We start from the raw sequence: 19,855 nt of genomic DNA, 5'->3' as shown, positions 1-19,855 counted from the left end.
TTTTACCTATGTTTTACTTGAATAGAATAGATATTTATTCATCATGAAAAATGTTATACATGCGGCTAAATTAGTTAAAATTGTAAAATCTATATATTTGTACAAGTAAAATAAAGTAATTATAGAATAATACCTGGAGTTGTAGGAATTCTTTAGTAGAGTAAAATGCATTTCTTGCAAGGTAGTCAAGTACAGTAACACCCTTCCTCAAACATTCGTTCTCTTCAAACATTACCATTTTATATAATATACATACGAAGGTGCGAAAGTGGCAAAGTACCGTTGACCTTTTTATCATCATCAACGGACGGAACATACCGTCGGAACTGGAGAAATGACCTTAAATGTCGAACGCACCCAAACAGAAGAAGAAGAATCATTCAGAAAATTGTTTTCATGGTTATGTTGGTTATGCTATGAAATGAATAAATTTTATTTTGATAAGAAAGAATTTTAAAAGAAATGTCTCTGAAAGATATACAAAACTACATTATTATCAAAGAGTGGAAAATTATTTTTTTGTATTCCTAGTATGTAAAGTACTCAGCTGTGTCTGAACTTACATGTCTTCTGGCAACGAGCAATACAGATAAAATGGTCACTGCCTTAGGATTCGAAGGAAGCGCCAATAAATTAGGTATTGGTATTGTTAGCAATGGCAAAATTTTATCAAATTGCAGAAGAACCTACATAACCCCACCTGGGGAGGGATTCCTTCCTAAAGAGACAGCTCAGCATCATAAGGAACACATACTTCAAGTTTTAAAGGAAGCCATTGAGCAATCTGGTCTAAAACCAGAGAATATTGATGTCATTTGTTATACAAAAGGGCCAGGTATGGGGGCCCCATTAGCAACAGTCGCTGTTGTGGCTAGAACTGTAGCCCAACTCTGGAACAAGCCAATACTAGGAGTTAATCATTGTATCGGTCGTATCCTTTTCAGAAGTTTAGAATTCATGTGTCTGCAAATCTCCAAAAAGATTTGGGATTGTTTATACCACAAGGGGTAGGGTGGTATTCTCGCCTTTAAAGGTATAAATAGATTTGTAACAATAAATTAATTACCAAATTTATATCATTTTCAAATTGGTAGCAAAAACAATTAAGAGATACTATGTAATTATTGATTGCTTAATAGTTTTCGCAATTTTCATGTTATTTTCTACAAATATATTTAACCTGTCTGTTCAAATCAGTATTATAACAACCCTAAAGTGTTGCAAGAAAATGGCACCAAATGGGATATTTAACCTCTTTATATGGTTTTCAATTACTTATTTTAAACTTACTGACATTTACTTCTTATATAAGTACATGAACCCTTACTAATGTAAACCAAGATATTGAAATGGGCCGGCTGATAACAGGAGCAGAAAATCCGACAGTCCTCTATGTTAGTGGTGGTAATACCCAAATCATTGCCTATTCAAGGAAACGGTACAGAATATTTGGTGAAACGATAGATATAGCAGTAGGAAATTGCTTGGATAGATTTGCTAGAGTGCTGAAAATATCGAACGATCCTAGTCCAGGCTTTAATATAGAGCAGTTAGCAAAAAAAGGAGAAAAGTTTGTGACACTCCCTTATTGTGTCAAAGGAATGGATGTTAGCTTTTCAGGGATCTTGACTTATATGGAAGAAAAAACTAACGAACTCCTAGGTGCAGGCTACTCAAAGGAGGACCTATGTTTTTCTTTGCAGGTAATTGTTTTAGCATAAGAAATTAGTTACCTTCAGTTTCCATCTTTCCCTTAGGATTGCACTTGTCAAATGAATGTGATGTTTTGTAGGCTACGTTTATACTCAGTTTTTCGAAAATTCGTTCCAAACCACTAAGTGGTCAATGTAGAATAACAATAAGCTTTGAATCACTGTCTTTTTCTCTAAATTTACATTTTCTAATTGTCATGGACTAGGAGTGAACATCAAGAATACTAAAAGAATGAACTTTCAAGGCCTAGGGTCATAACCTATGACCCCGTACATGTTACACATGTACAGAGTCACAAGTTATCATCCATATATTCTTTGAGAGAATAATAGGATTTATCCAGAAGCAACTCTTTGATTTGATAGTTATACTGGTTTAGAGGCAGATTTTTTATTGTACTTGGAAGTTTATTTACATTTTAATGGCTATAAGCCTGGGACATGATTCAGATACAACTACTCTGTGTGCTGGCACTTCCAACTGTAAGGAATTTCTAGTATTATAATTCTTATAACCATTAACAGCCTGGCCACGGGACACTCGCCGATGCAAATATTCGCGCGGTGCGAACGGCGAAGTGTCTAGCGACTGAAACAAACACATAGGAATGTACTTATGAAGCCACGCGCAACGGCGATCGGCGAAATGTACCGAGCGAACCGCGTGGGCGACTTGCGGCGCGGCCGGCGAGCAAAACAAATGTATGAATCTGTACGGCGCGAGCCACGGAGTCGAGTGGTAGTCGCGGCGAATAGTGCAGTAATCAAACGAGTTTAGTTGTTTTCGCCGCGAAAAATGAACACCGAGACTTTGATTGCCGAATAAAAGACAAAAAAGTTAGAAATTCATTATTCATTCTACCGTCAATTACAAGTTAGAAGTTGTTTTTTGTGCTAGTTGTACGAAAAATTACTGTCATATAATTTAGATTTTTGCAATAAATAACATAAATATCTGAAAGTATTTTTATTTCATGAAATAATATTATACAGGGTAACATTTAATTAGCTGATAATATTTTGGGCAAAGATAGTTAATGTCAAAAACAATTTTTCAGCGGCACTTAAAATTCTATCCGCATTAACTTTATTCTACAATTCTGGTTGAATATTCATAAGAATATAATCGAAGGTTTCAATACTCATCCTGGTATACTCAAAACATTTTTCTGGATATAATATGTATTTCTCGTTCTTGTGGAATTCTCCATCTATAACCCGGTTCTTTTTCAAATCATGTACTCCACAATCTCCTCCAAATATTAGGTCTTAGCCAAAAAAACTAATACTTTCTACAGGCTTTTACAGCTTGGCCACGGGGATCGGCGGTGCGAACGTCGAAGTGGGAGGCGAGGCGGCCATTCGCGCGACACCGTTTACAGGCCACGGGCAGTCACGTTCGCCGCCGCGACCAATAGTCCGACAGCGAAGTGTCTTTATCGAATTTATCTCGATATTGCTTGGAAAGTAATAGTTTTTTGGTTCAAGACCTAATATTTGTAAGAGATTGTGGAGTACACGATTTGAATAAGAATCGGGGCGTAGATGGAGAATTCCACAAGAAGTACGAGAAATACAGATTATATCCAGAAATATTTTTTTGAGTATACCAGGATGAGTATTGAAACCTTCGATTATATTCTTATGAATATTCAACCAGAATTGGATAAAAAAGTTAATGCAAATAGAATTTTGAGTGCTGCTGAAAAATTGTTTATGACATTAAGTTATGTACTTACCTATCTATACATATCCATCTATATTAATCTACATTATGTATTCATCTATATACCTATGTATAGAGGTAATATTTAATTAGCTGATCATATTTTGGAGATTTACCTATAGTATCCATCAGTATAAACAACTTTTTAATTTATAACTAAATTTATTTGGAACTATCTTTGCCCAAAATATTATCAGCTAATTAAATGTTATCCTGCATATTAATGTTTCATGAAATAAAAACACTTTCAGATAATTATGTTATTTATTGCAAAAATCTAAATTAAATGTCAATAACTTTTCGTACAACTAAAACAAAATACAACTTCTAAATTGTAATTGACGGTAAAATGAATAATAAATTTCTAACTCTTTAATCAGTCTTCCAAATAGATGGTCTAGCTAGTATTTCAGCAATAAAAGTCTTGGTGTTCATTTTTCGCGGCGAAAACAACTGAACTCGTTTGAGCACTGCACTATTCGCCGCGACTGCCGCTCGACTCCGTGGCTCGCGCCGTACTGATTCATGTATTTGTTTACTCGCCCGTCGCGCCGAAAGTCGCCCACGCGCGAATATTCGCATCGGCGAGTGTCCCGTGGCCAGGCTGTTAGAGTAGGAAAACTGGTTATATGCGATTTTATATACTTTAATATCTCATAAGAGTATATACTTGTAACAGTCAATATTCTGATATTTTGGAAGATGAGTTTGCAATTCCTGCTTAATACCATAGGAAATGTTTCAATGAAAGTATGCATGGTAGTACATTAATAAGAGTGATGTATGACAAATATGACACTATTAGTTTGGGTCTCCGTTGATTGAATCAAATGACCCGATACAGAAGCAATTAAGTGCATGTAGCCAGATTTATATGTTAATCCCCTCTTCCTCGATAGAAATTGCCTACATTCGGTAACTATTTAGTTTTTATGCCATTCGAATTGACTTCGTATTCTTGGGTCTCTTCAACGCGCTTGTGGGTTCTTCTGTGTTCAGAGAGATGGGTATTTACACTTCTTTTTGAAGTTCCAATAATATAGACTGATCCACAGCTACAAGGGATCCAGGAAACCGTGGATCCAGGGAACATCCTTTACATGAAACAGGAAAGCCTATTAAGAGTTGCCTTGGCAACTTTGGCAAATGCTTTGAAAGCATTTTTCAAATTATGAGGACTATCAGGAATATATGGAAAAGTACTAGTGTAGTTCAGGCAACAAGAATCCATATGCAAAAATGTTTTCATGAAGTTTTTTTTAATTTTTTGCAGGAAACAATATTCGCCATGTTGGTCGAAACAACGGAGAGAGCATTAGCTCACTGCAACTCAAGGGAAGTACTTTTAGTTGGGGGTGTGGGTTGCAACTTAAGATTACAAGAGATGATGGGAATAATGTGCCAAGAAAGAGGAGCCAAGTTATATGCTACAGACGAAAGGTTTTGCATTGATAACGGGGTAATGATTGCCCATGCAGGAGCCGAAATGTTCAAGACAGGGGTTCGAATGGCCTGGGAGGATGCTACCATCACCCAAAGGTATAGGACTGATGAAGTGGAAACTGTGTGGAGGGACGACTAGATTTTATATTTTTTAATAAATGAATGACAAATAAAGCTGGCTTTTTACTTTCAGCATTGCCCAATATGTTTTGGAATCTATTTTTTTCATTTTGATTCCGAATGTTTGAAATGTGCTATAACATTTGAGATATCACACTCCAAACATATTAAAAATAGTTAATGAATATGTTTATAATTTCGAAATATTTGGTCAACTATTTTTTTCTTGTTATGAACATAAATTTTGTGATATCGATTTTAAACTTATTTCAACAGGAAAACTTGTTATATTTTATTTTTTCTCAAAAATTAATGGATCTGCTCTACCTTCCCTACAAAAAATCAGTCAAATATATTTTTTTAATCATTAGTTACTGTCTAATCATAGTTTACACCCTTCCCCTTTTAAGAGTGGGTCAGTAAGCTTTCTTTTTGATTTGGATCAAACTAGCGACCCGACCTGGCTCCGTACGGGTGCAATGCTGATACTAAATATACATATGAACGCGTGCGATATCTGCTAATCATGAAGTGTTATAGGGCGAAGCATAGTCTTTGACGCGCTATTTATAGGCACGCGCCGCCGGCCGGTACCGCCACAACCGCTATGTCCCTGCATTTTAAATCTGTAATATCTTCGAAAATATTTATTTAAATTACATGCTGTAAAAGGCAATATTGATCTATATTAAATGCACAATGTATTGAAGTAGTGTCCGGCCGAAAGTTCAGTTTTGTCAAAAAACGTGTTTCGGTTTAGTTTCGGCGGCAAACCTGCCGAAACTGCATTCGGAAGTTCTCGCGCTGTGATCGGTATGTTCAGCGCTTTGAATTTCATACAAGCAACGAAGACATTTTGCCGCGTCCACGTGCCTAATCATGTCGTGACTTACTTTGTGATTTACTATGTTTATTACATAAATATTAAGTACCTATTGTGATATTAGGTAACAACTTGAATAAGTAATTTTATGTTTGATATTTTTGAAAAACCATTAATATTTTTTCTTAAATAAGGGTTCGTTATGTTGATTATCAATAAGTAAAAATGGAAGACTGCATAACGTTGCGATTTGAAGATAAAACAAAAAAGACTGACTGATTATAATACCGTTTTCTTTATTTTTTCACCAAAACATAATCCTTGTAAAGAAGTTTCGGTTTTGGCTGAAACCGAGACCGTTGCCGAAATTCGATTTTAGGTCGGACACTAATTGAAGGTACTGATTTAGATAAGGATTAGTGCTGTATTGCTTAAAATTGATTCGTAAATAAGCCAATATTTCTTAAGGATAAAAATTGGTTATTCCTATGAGATATATTTACACTATCACAGACTTTTTTGCAGCAATGTAAGATCAAAAAAAATGTGTTTATTTACATCACATTAAAAACCTCTAAAATTATAAGTGTATATCTACTTTATTAGGCATCACTCTATCTATTAAAAACATTGCATCAAAATCCGCTGAGTAGTTTTAAAGATCTACATAGGGACAGACAGCGGGAAACGACTGTAGTGATAGTGACACAATCGATAGCAACTTTGTTGTTTTTATATTTGAGGCCCAGATGCATCGCAGATAGTTATAACTCTGCCTACGTAGTAAAAAAAATGTCTTTATATGTTTTGACTTCGAAACTTTAAGAATTTGAATAGGTTTGTGAGAGTTGACGCTGGGGTCTCAATATGTGTGTAAGTCAGAACACTCCACCCTTAGGAATAAATTATGTATCAGTTTAAATTTAGCACTGTTTTGCCTCTAAAAACGTCACACATGGCGGCCCAAGTTTTTGACATTTCATAACCCCTATCAACTAACGAACTAACCCTATTGTAAGCACCTCACAGTTTCAAAGTACATGGAAAGCACAGTTTTTGAAATACTGTGTTGAAAGTTTTTCCACAATCCTTTTTCTTTGGCTATGATACAGTTATCCTTTTTTGTACATTTCAGCTAAGGGAAGCTCATAATTTTTAGTGTATTATATACATCTTGGCTACAAGAATGAAGCAAATGTTCTACAACTTGAAAGTAGATTTGCAAGGAATCAAACTCAAAAGTCGTCTCCACAATTTAAATTTTGAAGACGACTTGATTTTTTTCCTCGCAAAAGACTCATTTTGATTATTATTACAGACTTTATTGCCAACTGGATCAAACTGATTGTAGTGTCAGTACCAGGAAGCGTAGAACTCTACCAAATCGCCTTTTTTGGTGGCGAGCGCCACACTTTCAAAGTTGTTGGCAACCAAAACCTTCACGGATTTCTTGTCCATCTTGGAAGAAAGATCCTGACAGAGTAGTAGAGTAAAAAAAGTCCCGAAAGAATTTCTGAACTAAGATCGTCAGGTTTATACGTGGCCATGTTGACCAACTCGAGTCTGGTGACCGACACTACCATCTTCTGCATGCCAAAGAACTCCAGGATTCTTGTCTTCTTTAGCCTCGATACTTGTTCTTTAAAGAGTTTGGCAAACAATATAGCTGCGTCAGAGACCTTCTCGAAGAATTAACCAGCTTTGATAAGGAAGAGAAGTGGCCTTTTATTTCACAATCAAACATTTTCTTTCAATGTTATTGAGTTTGAGATAAAGGGAAGACTGCTTCACCTTCATTGAGCCGAATACTCTAAATTACGGGGGTTATTTTTAGGTACTATAAGGTGGATTATCCAATAATTCCTAAAGAAAGCCAGCTGTCGTTTTTCGTGAACATTTGCCCTCCATTGATCATTCAATGCATCTTTGCCATAAACTTCGACAAGCTGCTTGTGAATTACAATTTTTTTTGCATTTAAAAGCTGATTAAATTGCATTTCACAATCAGAGTGATTACCGTTTAACAAGACAAAAAAAAAACAGTATTGCTAGACAATTAACAATCTTAGAGATGTGAAAGCTTAGTGATTAACTTGCAGAATGGCTGAACTTGTAGGGACACCACAAAACAAGATGTGCGGGCACCATGTGCATTTTATAGTTTATATTTTATAGTTTTTTCCAACATGGCAACCCTGTTTGTGCATTTCTTGGGATGAATTGTAGCTCTTTCAGTATCTACGGAAGATAAAAAAAGAAATGATGTAGAGCGCCATTTATTTTCATAAACATTTCGAAATAATATTCAATGACAAATTCAGTTTGATTATGCCCCACTGTTTATGGCATTTGAAAGTAATAATTTTGTCATAATAGGTTACACAACCAGTCTCACAAAACCTCTAGAAATAGAGAAAATTAACCTTTTCTCTCTGGCGAAACCATATAAGAAAAGTTACATATATATATTTAAAACAAACAGTCGAACCTCTGAACTGATTTTACAAAAAACTGTACAAAAATAATTTTCAATATAAATAGGATTTTTGACATGGAGTATAAAAATTAAAAACATTTACTTAATATTTCTAGATTGGAGTCCTCTCATTTGAAATAAAACCTCTTTCTGAAAAAATCATCTTGCAGATGCCTTACTCCAAAGATATAACGCCAATCTAGAATTTTAACTTCTAAGAAATTACTCTTCATCTCTACAACTCGTCTTTCTTTGCGGAATCATCGTCCTCTGCGACTTCCTCTTCTAGATCGGGACCAGCGCCGTCCTCTCCTCCAGATTCCAAAAATTTGGTAAGCCCTTCAAAGGTCCTGGGACCGTTATATTCAACTACTTGATTATCTCCCTTTTTGTACAGTTTCAGCGTGGGGAAGCTCGTGACTTTAGTGAACTCGAGTTCATTGACGGTAGCATCCATCTTGGCTACAACGATGTTACTGTTGTCTTTGAAATGTTCTCCAACCTGAAAGCGAATGAGACATATTAGATGAAAATTACCGTCATCTTTCTATGACATACTTTGTCGTAAATTGGAGCCAACTGTTTGCAGTGTCCGCACCAGGGAGCGTAGAACTCTACCAAAACGTCTTTTTCAGTGTCGAGTGCCACTTCTTCAAAGTTGCTGGCAACCAGAACCTTAACGGGTTCCTTATCCCAGTCTTCGGGAAGATCCTGACTGAGTAGGTGCTGCTTCAGTTTTCCGTCCAAGAAGTCCTGAACGAATTTCTGAATGGTTTCCGCGCTCAGATCATCACTGTCAGGTTTGTATTTGGCCATGTCTTCCTCCAACTTGATAAGTCTGGCAGCTGGCACTTCTTTCTTTTGCATTCCAAAGAACTCTAGGATTCTTTGATGGTCTTCTTCGTCAGCGTCGATAGTGACGAACAATACTTGTTCTTTGAATGGTTTGGCTACTGACCTAGCGGCTTCTGAGATCTTCTCGAAGGATTCGTCTGCTTTGCTAAGGAAGAGAAGCAAATGGCTTTTTATTTCACCGCCAAAGATTTTCTGTGCAGTATCGTGATTGAATTCGACAAGAAGAGGAAGCGAGTTCGACTGAACGAATTTCTTGATGTCAGCTTCCACAGGTTTTCCTTCATAGACGACTTTGCCTTCGTCGAACTGAAAAAAAGAATCGAAATATTATATCTGTTACATGAGGTCAGAATATTAAAAAAGTAAATATCAATTAAATCTTCACTGACTTTATCTAATACGTACTGAACAGTCTGATAACAATAATCATGATAATTACAGATTCTAAAAAAAGTTTTACTGTTCTGAATTTAATAAATAAAATCATAACTATCTAGATTAGTTATGCTTCCAATCAAATGACTCCTACTGGACCTCCAATTCAAAACATGGATATTATAAACAAACATCTAGGAACAACACTGCCACTGCAAGAGACACATTCAGGCAAAAACGTCATTTCTGAGAATTTAGTGCCAACTATTTTGGAATTATAGTATAACAAATAAGATTTTATAATTTATAAATATTTTTGGCCATACAAAAAACAAAAAAGGAAAATATTACACTTATAAATCCACAAGAAATGTTGAAAATAAAGAAAACCGAATTGTAAGGATCCAAATTTTATAAAATTGAAAAAAGGCACATTTTTTTCTGCTACTAAAACAAAAAGTTTAGGAAAAAATATTAAAGCTTTTGGATAAGAAATAATTGTGGCTAAAATGATAGCTTTATAAATATTTCAGGTACCAACGGTTGTTAGGGGATGAACCAATTTTGTTCTTCAGACTTGTCAACTTCTCATCTCTGGTATCTGAAGTATTATGTTGAAATAAAAATATGTCTAGCTTGACAGAAGTTCAAATTGAACAAGTAAAATATTGTGTAATTTTTGAATAATTGCATTTATTTGGGATATAATTATTTTATTTTGAATGATGCAACTAATTTTCCTTTATTTTCAGTATTTCAATATTAAATTTTACAAAAAGGATTTGAAGCTTTATATCTTCTATTAATTATCTGCGAGCGCTTTCGACAGCTAGTCGTACTGTCATCTTCTAGGCACTCCTCAAACTGCAGTTTGAGGAGTGCCTTTTTGTAAAATTTAATATTAAAAAAATTTATTTTATTGTATTACACCGAGTGACACTTACAAATCCTCAAGAAATGTTCAAAATATAGGATAAAGAAAATAACTTTTGTCTGATTTCTACTAAGTAAGTGGGTACATTTTTTCCTGCTACAGAAACGAAGGGTTTATGAAAACTTTTTTTTAGGGGATGTACGAATTCCATTTGTCTCTATTATCACAACATAACAGCGTGGTCACCTTTATATGTCTACTATAAGTAGACCACATATAAAGTGGAAAAAAGTTTTTATGGTAGATCATCCTCAAAATGGGCCCTACATGTGGACGATATAAATATGCTGATATAACACAAAAACAGAATTTACAAATCCTTGAGCAAAGGAGGATTACTTCATATTTGTTTTCATAATAAATTATTATTAGGTGATATTAACTGTCCTCTTCTATATTGTCCCAAATTTCTCTGAAGGTTCCAATTAGACAAAGCAGGGATACCAAAAAATTCCATACAAACACTATGGCAGTAATTCACTTCTAAATCAAACTTTTAATAGAATCACTCGGTATGGTTATGAATATATCATTAAGGTTGAATTATTCAAGTTTAAAATAATAGGTATTTTATCCAAAACAGTGCTGATGAGATGATAAGGCAAGTGTTAATTCATTGTTCACGTAGAAGTAGTTGTTTCGAAAGGATTTTTTCTTTCAGGTTGTATCTGAAAGAACTTCCTTGTATGATCTACATAATTTTCTACATTTTCCGTTCAATGATATTGAAGTAGAAAACCTAAAAGCATTTTTTCACCAAAAAACTAATCCCTCCTAAAATATCCCCTTTTCAATTTAAATTTTATATTTGTTTCAGTAGTTTTGAGTAGGTTATCTATTTTACAATGTGCTTACTATAAATAAATAAGTTACCAATATCATGTACATACAGCCACTCTATCTGCTTGTATTCGATTCATTAAGACACCAATAATGGTTAAAAATAATCAACACTAAATACACTAAAAAATGAATCTATTGAACACCTAATCATCATCTCCTGAAAATGCTAAGTTGGTTAGCGAAACACATGTCGTTAGACAGCATTTTTGTCCTGTTGTGAGAAAAGTGTTTTCAATAATAGTTTCACGATAAAGTGTTGATCAGATTCATCATCATGGATTTTCATCAAGTACCAGAAAAATCCAACCCTCTTCTTGAAGCTAATTGAAGCAACATTTATATTTTTTATATCAATTTCATATTAATTGAGCCATCTTTTAGTAAGTTGTTAAAGTTTGCCCAAGACATAGAAATAACTATTAGACAAAATTAATTTACATTTTATCCAATCTACCTTCTGGAAACATGCCATTGATTCCATTGAATGACGGATATAATGCTGTTATGATTACAATATTTCAAATTTTTCAACATGATTTTAATTTGAAGAGCTTTTCATGTTTTCAACGAGAAAATAGCTATGGTCCACCCCTCCATTGCTAACACATGATTGGATAATCTAGGTTAGGTTAGGTTAGAAGTAAGTTTGTATGGTGAGTGTACTTTCAGGTCAGATGGTAAGAGTACGGCTCTGCCAAGCTCTGAAAACCTGATTTGGTTCCCAGCGGGGCAGGCACAAAGTATGTGCTCTGCTGTTTCATCATTTTTCAAACAGAGGCGACACACACTGTCTTCCGACAGTCCGAGTCTCTGCATATGATGATTCAAATGACACTGGCCTGTAAGAAGGCCTGTTAGACATCTTAATTCATCCCTACTGCAGTCCAACAACTGTTTGGTATCAAGCTTCGAAGGGTAAATAAACCCTTGCCATCCAGGTGTTCAATGTTTGTTTCGCGAAGCTCAAAGCGATGCCAATGACAGGTTCTGATCCGTTAAAGCTGCTTGCAGCACCCTCCTTTGCAAGGGAGTCAGCAACCTCATTGCCTTCCAGGCCAGTATGGCAGGAATTCATATCAGAGACAATCTGTTGAGTTTTCCTATCAAGGAGAGTCGTTTTTGGCAATTTGCTACCAATTTAGACACTGCTCAGTAGGAGACAAGAACTTTCAACGCCGCTTGACTGTCCGAGAATATTTATATTGACTTGTGTATGAGGTTGGATTCTTCCACAATCTCTCTGCACACAATTCAATAGCATAAATTCCCCCTTGAAATGCAGTCGCAGGTTCCTAGTCAGGTTGATATCTCTGTACTAGGTCTGCGACTGTTTAATCTATTTTGGATAGCAAAAATATAGCTTACCTTCTTGAATAAGACGATCGAGTCGGAAGCTGCTTCATACTCACTGGAAACGCCATCATCAGCAGAAATACCAAAAGGAATGTCATCTATGGCAGCAGCAACACCCAAGAATGCTTTGGCTTCCTCAGTGGATTGATCCTTGAAGAAACCGATCACAGCAACCTTATTAGCTTCGATGAATTCTTTAGCTTCATCAACGGATGAAAGTTCCTTGGCAGGTGGGCCAGTTTTCTTCAACAGCCAACTGACAATGTCATCGGCTTGTCTTCCTCCTGTGAGAGATACATTTTATTGTTTTATAATATACTCATTGTAAATTTAAAAAAATCTTAAATAAAACAAAAAATCATTTGGGTACCACAAGAAAAAGTTTTAGGGTCACTTTCTATATATGAGTTAACTTCATGAGCTTTTCTATTTAATTCCACGTGAAATTAAGAGTCTTACGGATAATTATTATACATTTTTGAAAGTTAAAATTATACAAAATGAGATATTTATTATTTAATAGAGACTTTGCTAAGAATGTATAATTACCATTCACAGTTATAAAAATAAATCAAATATTAGATTGAGATGCACTGTTTGGAAACCTTTGCTGTAGTAATAAATATTACTGGAGTTTAGTACCAACACCAAACCGTTATTTCAACACCTCGACATGTGTTTCGATCACCAAGACATCATCTTCAAGAGGAAGATTAAATTTAAATCTTCCTCTTGAAGATGATCACTTGGTGATCATTGAAGATTAAAGTTCAATCTCCCTCTTGAAGATGATCACTTGGTGATTAAAACATGTGTCGAGGGGTTAAAAGTAACAGTTTAGTGTTGGGACTAAACTTCAGTAACATTCAAATATGAGTTAGTAAATAGTATATGTATGTTATTACACACAATTCTCAAAGTAAAAAAAAATATATATTACAGTAAGCCAAAGCCAAAAATCAAGAACCAAAAAAATGCCATAATTTTCCTTCAAACAAATAATTCAAAAATTTCCTCCACGAGTTAATTTTTTTATATCAATCATAATCCTAACTGCATATATTCAATTTCAATATTTTCTGGCAGTATTTGATACAAGATCACAATGACAACCTGTTTGAAGTTTTTAGACTATAATCTTGAATGAATATATATATAGGATATATTTGCATTCATTAAAAGAAATTGTATATGAATAAACAATCAACAACTGATAACAACTGCTAAATATTTGTAATGAATATTTGAAAAATATCCACATAATTTCATACATAAAGTAATAACTTGATTGTCCCAGTAAATTTTTCAAATATGCTACTTTTTAATGGCAAACACAAGGTATGTTAGGATGAAAAAGTTTCATTTGAATCAAATTTTTTTTATTGAAAAATTTTAGTCGGTGTGTGATGTATCTACTTGTATATATTAATTTTTTTAAATTAATTGTGCTGATCTTTAACGTATACAATCCATATTCCTGAAATGTATGTAGATTTAAAATTATGTATTTTGTGGTGTGCTTTTACTGACAACGAAAATTCCTGAAATGGATTTAGATTTAAGATTTGGTATTTTCTGACGTACTTTTACAGACAATATATTCTGACACTGTTTTCATGTAGGACTTCAAATATTTTGTGACATAAATAAACATACCAATCTATGTATACTAAATTAGAAAAACTTGTTTGGGCATTATAATCAAATAATTCTTACCGGAATATTCAGAAGGACTTCCTTTTCTGAAGAACTTCAGAGTAGGGTAACCTCTAACTCCAAACTCCTCGGCAAGGTCTTGTTCTTCAGTTGCATCAACTTTTGCAAGCTTGATAGGAGAGCTTTGTTCTGCTAACTGCTTGGCTGCCTTTGCATATTCCGGAGTCAAGGCCTTGCAGTGTCCACACCATGGAGCATCTTTAAATAAAACAAAAGTATGTAACAAACTGAAACTGACATTTTTATACAAACTGTACTACAGTAATGTCATCTACCATAGTAAGAGAGTGGTCCCAGAAGTACCCGGGCCAACAAAAAAAAACAAACATTTTGGAAAAAAACTTACATATTTATTTTTCAACATCTTACAGCTCTGTACACGTTTCCCAGTGACCTTTTGATGATAAGAACTGTCTTGCTCCTCAAAATAGCCATTGCTGACATCACTTCTTCATCTTTAGATAATCTTTGACCACTGAGCAATTATTTCAAGTTTGGGAACAGAAAATATTCCAAGGGGACTAAATCTGGTGAATTGGGTGCATGAGGTAGCAATTCAAACTTCAATTCATTAATTTTGGTCATTAGGGTCATTACTTGAACAATCGAAAACAAACTGTAGTATTAGATTCCATAAAATCCAAGACAAGAGAAAGTTATCATAAAGGTGTACCTCAAGGCTCCATTTTGCGACCTCTTTTCTTTATAATATTCTTGAGCGACATAAAGAACAACTATGTTACTGCAGATCAAATCATTCTCTATGCAGATGATACGAATGTCCAGAACAAATAATGAACAACTAGTAAAGAATGGTAATAAGGCATTAAAGGAAATCAGTGACTATTGTAGAAAAAATGGACTAGCACTAAACACCACTAAGACCTATCATATTCGATTCTTACCAAAAAATATGAATCCTGATAATGATCTCTACCTGTCAATGGAAAATTGATAGAAAGCAAAGAGAGTATGAAGTTCATAGGTGTGATGCTTGATAAGAAACTTTCATGGGAAAACCATATCACCACTTCATGTTCAAAACTCAGCACAATCACATACATTATTAGGAATCTGAGGGATACAGTATCAGCTGATGTAGTGAGAATTCTTTACTACGGACTGGCACAGTCAGCTATGCAAAATGGGATAATATTTTGGGGATACTCAACTCACATACTAGGGGCTTTTCGTTCCGAAAAAAAAATCATCAGGGTGAATAAAACTCACCCTTCAGAATTTTGTAAGCCACTATTCCAAAATTCTAAAATACTAACGCTACCTTGCCTCTACATCTTGAACCTAATATTGTTTATAAAGGACAATGAAAATACATTTCTGAAGAATGACCAAATACATACACATGATACAAGGAACAAGGAAAATATTCATCTGCCCTTTTCCAGGTTTCTCATTGGTCAAAATTCCCCTAAATATGTTAGTGTAAAATGTTTCAATAAGATGAAAAATCTAATAGAAATGAGCGGTAGTAAGTCAGCAGTTAGGACTATAATATCAACATATCTCAGTGATAAAGCTTTCTACAGTGTAGAAGAGTTTCTGGGCTCGTGAATATATTTTAAAATTATAGTTGTACAAACCTCAAGTGAATTCGTCTAATTGTTTCAATTCTACATTTTTATTATATTCTTTTTTATATACCTATTTATAACACTGAATAGTGTCAATTTGTCCATCCCTATTTTTTTATATATATAATACTAAATATTGTATTTTATCATTTTTAATCAATTTATTTTAGATACAAATATCTTTTTGACTAGTCCGATAAGTTACATATTCTGTAGTTTTCACCACACAATGTGTATTCTTTTGTGATGAATAAATGATTCTGATTCTGACAATAATGGATTTGTAAGCTGGTGCATTATCTTGATGAAACAATACTTTTTCATTTTATTCGATTACAGTCCACAAAAAATTCAAAACCACATATAACAGTATTGTAACACATAACGATTTATAGATTGTAATGCAGGGATATCTATATGTATCTATATCGTATCTATATGTATAAAAGTCGTTGAATTTGAGGTTTGAAGAAGAAACCACGATCACATAAATAAGGTGGATCATGTTGAAATTAATTTTTGTTTGAATATATTTATCATCTCATTAACAATATGTCGAAAGCAGTTTGCGTTGAATTCATCAGCAAGCTGGGTAAGTCTAATGACTTGAATCTAAATATAGATTCGGTTTCCTTCACAACCTCACCCATTAAAAAATTTCAGCAACACAACTAGACAGCAAACTTAACTTCAAAAAACACATCGAATTCCTCTGCCAAAAAATTCAGTAAAATGTTCTTTGCATTTTCGACTCCGAAAAATAACTTCAATAAAGGGCATTTGCTAGATTTGTATTACTCTCTCATAAATTCAACTCTGTGTATAAACATACGGTTTGGGGACAATCAGTGGAAGTAGTAAGGGTTTTTGTTATTCAAAAAAGATGTATAGTAGAGCCTTTTTTTGACAAGAAGTGTCCTAAAAGCTAGTGATATATTTTCAAGTCGGAGAACTCAACAGAGATAAAAAGTAATAAAAATCCATAAAACATAAAAAATTAAAATTATTCATGTATGTAGTCTATTGAGCAATCATTAGTGTGATAAATAAAGTTGATATTCCAACCTTTTGACTTGGAGATAAGAGAGGAGCCCAGGAACAATGCAAAGTAATGAACAAGAACGCTTAAAATATAAAGATAACAATTTCTCAGGACGGTATTCACTCAGAGTGAAAAATTCATGTTTACAATATAATTTCTTGAGAAAGATCCTTCTATTCACTCGCTAATATACTAGGTGATCTTTTCCAGTTTAGACTAATATAGAAAAAAATAATATTCTAGAAATCAAACATTATATGTTGAGAAATTTTCAGAAAGTATCAAATAGGTGATACGAGGGTGGTTTGGAAAGTTTCCGATCTCAACATGAAGATGGCAGCACTCGTAAATAAAAGCTAGTGAATTTCGTTGTTCATCTGTTGACAGTTACTCACCAAAGTTACAGCCATGTTGGAAACGCAGTTGTTATGTAACAGTCGTTTGAGTGAGTCAATGAGAGTATTTTCATGAAAATGGACAAAATCAAGTGAGCTGCCATTAAATATTTGTATTTGAAAGGCAAAGATAACTTGGATTCTGTGTATGGAGACTCTGCATCATCATTTACCGCAGTGAAATTTTGGGCAGTTAAATTCAAACGTGGCCGTAAGTGCTTGGGAGAAGATGAACGTTTGCTAGACCACCGCCGAATTAAAGTGAGAGAGATAGCTGAGGTTATGAACATGTCAAAAGAACGTGTTTGTCACATATTTGATCAACATTTAGGCATGAGAAAGCTGTCCGCGCGTTGGGTGTCGCATTTGCTCAGTTTAGACAAAAAACTTGTTCGGATGAACATTTCCAAAGCTCCGTTGGCGCAGTTTAGGCGCAATGAATCCGATTTTTGGCGCCGATTAATTACTGTAAATGAAACTTGGATACACCATTATACGCTTGAAACAAAAATTCAGTCCAAACAGCGGACTGCAAAGGGGAAAACAGCTCCAGAAAAAGCAAAAACTGTTTTTTCGGTTGGAAAAGTAATGGCGACTGTTTTTTAGGATAGCCATGGAGTTATTTTAATCAATTATCTTGAGAAAGGAAAAACCATTACAGGAGCATACCTACTACACATCATTAATTTACAAGCTGAAGCCAGAACTTACGAAAAAACGGCCACATTTGCAGGAAAAGGAAATCCGGTTTCACCAAGACAACGCACAATCTCAAACATCAGCGTTTGCCATGGCGACAATTTACGAATTACGGTTTGAACTGCTTGACCATCCACCTTACTCACCATCATAGAAAATAGCAATTGCTCTTGAATTCAAATTTCTCATAATGTTGATTTTACTGTGAAAGTTGTGTTTTGAACAATAATTTAAAAATCTTTAAAAAAAAAATTTGGTTTATGACACCAGTCTGCTTTCAAATTCGGTTTGCATCTTTTTTTTAAGAAAAATTGATGTTACCCTTCTTGAAAAAAATGTTTGGATTACAAAAGCAGTTAATTGTTCATAACTTATATTAAAGTGGGAGTCTAATATTTTATGAATTTTATCAGCACTAGAGTGGGAGTATTGATCAACCTGTTAAGTGAACTCCCTATTATACTTTGGTTTTTGAAAATAACATGAAAAAAATCATGTTGTACAAGAAAAAGAGACATCATTTAACCCAAGTTACATATCATGATGCCAGAAAATTATTCTATAAAATACAAAATTTCATGTTGAAAGTTAGGAATCACACGTTAAAAGGTAAGACCTCGTTAATCCTTAGCTGACACAAGTTTCGACTTCTGAGGGCTGTCGTTCGTAGGGGTGCGACAGCTGGTTAACGGAAAAACAGATTTTAAACAGATTTAAGTAAATAGCAAAGTTTTAATTGCACCAGCCTTTTTTAATTTTGATAGATAAGAACCAGTACGTATATGTGATAATATCTACTTGTTGAAGAAACCACCAAAATTAAAAAAATTGTGTTTTTAAATGGTTTTTGGTACGGTTTCTGATCTTTTTTTTTCTACAAGTAGAAAAATATGGAAAATTTCTAGCTTTTCGTAGAATCCACAGTGAGAAAAATAATTTTACATTCTAAGAAAAAAAAAAGTTTAGTTATTACCGGAAAAATATATCTCGCCCACTAATTATTGAATCTACTGCGATACCGTTAGTTTACATTTTTCGTAAATAATAGAATTTAAGAACTATATTTGAAACTAACTTATGGTATTAATATTTCTAATAGTACTCACAAAATTCTACCAAGATGAATTCATTGTCAGAAACTGCAGACTTGAAGTTTTCTTTATTCAAAATCAGGACTCCATCTTCGGTGGCAATTTCATCCGAAAAAACTACATTTATCACATGCAGTAAAAACACAAATACGCCCAGCTTCATTTCGTATGATTTGAGTGGATATTTGGCCAAAATAAATGAATTATTTATCCTACTTTCGACGTTTTCTTCAGACCAACGTGGCACTCAAACCAATCCACATTAACTTCAAAGTGGACGACCTCTTATCACGAAATGAACTGTAAAAGTGAAGATTCCAAATATTTTTACCGGGTTGTGTTTTTGACTACGTGCTTGACTTATTTGTGCTTCTGATGACGAAGCACTAACACTTCGTGTGGATTTCTGATTGGCTGAAAACAGTGAGTAGAGAAAACGCCAAATACCATGGAATCCTTAGAACTCAAACAAATAATTATAATTAGGGCAAGTTTTCAAAATTGACTGTTGATGGATCGGTGAACATTGATTGACATATAAAGAGTTAACCGTCCTTAAATTCATTGGTTACTCCATCAAGTTGTCGACAACGCGTTTGTATATCTCTGAAAGATGATGACACCAATCGATGTCCTTCAGATCCATCACGATGAAAAGCC

The 19,855-nt window shown here is 34.3% G+C and overlaps 2 protein-coding genes across 2 annotated transcripts; one reads left to right on the top strand and one right to left on the bottom strand.

The window, feature by feature from the left end:
- The first annotated feature begins 379 nt into the window (after nucleotides 1-379).
- Nucleotides 380-5,055, top strand: Tcs3 (Probable tRNA N6-adenosine threonylcarbamoyltransferase Tcs3). Its single transcript, XM_023169493.2, has 3 exons — nucleotides 380-931; nucleotides 1,342-1,703; nucleotides 4,712-5,055. The coding sequence occupies exons 1-3, from the start codon at nucleotides 595-597 to the stop codon at nucleotides 5,018-5,020; spliced, it is 1,008 nt and encodes a 335-aa protein (XP_023025261.2). The 5' UTR covers nucleotides 380-594; the 3' UTR covers nucleotides 5,021-5,055.
- A 3,029-nt stretch (nucleotides 5,056-8,084) lies between these two features.
- On the bottom strand, nucleotides 8,085-19,581 carry Pdi (Protein disulfide isomerase). Its single transcript, XM_074178227.1, has 5 exons — nucleotides 19,211-19,581; nucleotides 14,377-14,574; nucleotides 12,673-12,944; nucleotides 8,859-9,461; nucleotides 8,085-8,802 (listed from the first exon to the last, which is right to left on the bottom strand). The coding sequence occupies exons 1-5, from the start codon at nucleotides 19,356-19,358 to the stop codon at nucleotides 8,536-8,538; spliced, it is 1,488 nt and encodes a 495-aa protein (XP_074034328.1). The 5' UTR covers nucleotides 19,359-19,581; the 3' UTR covers nucleotides 8,085-8,535.
- Between the last annotated feature and the right edge of the window lie 274 nt (nucleotides 19,582-19,855).

The sequence above is a fragment of the Leptinotarsa decemlineata genome, unplaced genomic scaffold, assembly GCF_025532065.1.
Source record: "Leptinotarsa decemlineata unplaced genomic scaffold, Ldec_3_MD MMD2_tig00003736_RagTag_RagTag, whole genome shotgun sequence".
NCBI lineage: Eukaryota > Metazoa > Arthropoda > Insecta > Coleoptera > Chrysomelidae > Leptinotarsa > Leptinotarsa decemlineata.
This window is presented reverse-complemented; position numbering and strand designations above follow the sequence as displayed.

Excerpts from the sequence above, each read along its gene's own strand:
- Tcs3 (XM_023169493.2), top strand. The coding sequence starts at position 595 with ATGGTCACTGCCTTAGGATTCGAAGGAAGCGCCAATAAATTAGGTATT. Across the intron at positions 932-1,341 it reads AGTTAATCATTGTATCGGTC|ATATTGAAATGGGCCGGCTG; the intron begins GTATCCTTTTCA and ends ATGTAAACCAAG. Across the intron at positions 1,704-4,711 it reads ACCTATGTTTTTCTTTGCAG|GAAACAATATTCGCCATGTT; the intron begins GTAATTGTTTTA and ends AATTTTTTGCAG.
- Pdi (XM_074178227.1), bottom strand. The coding sequence starts at position 19,358 with ATGAAGCTGGGCGTATTTGTGTTTTTACTGCATGTGATAAATGTAGTT. Across the intron at positions 14,575-19,210 it reads ATTCATCTTGGTAGAATTTT|ATGCTCCATGGTGTGGACAC; the intron begins GTGAGTACTATT and ends TTTTATTTAAAG. Across the intron at positions 8,803-8,858 it reads TGGCTCCAATTTACGACAAA|GTTGGAGAACATTTCAAAGA; the intron begins GTATGTCATAGA and ends ATTCGCTTTCAG.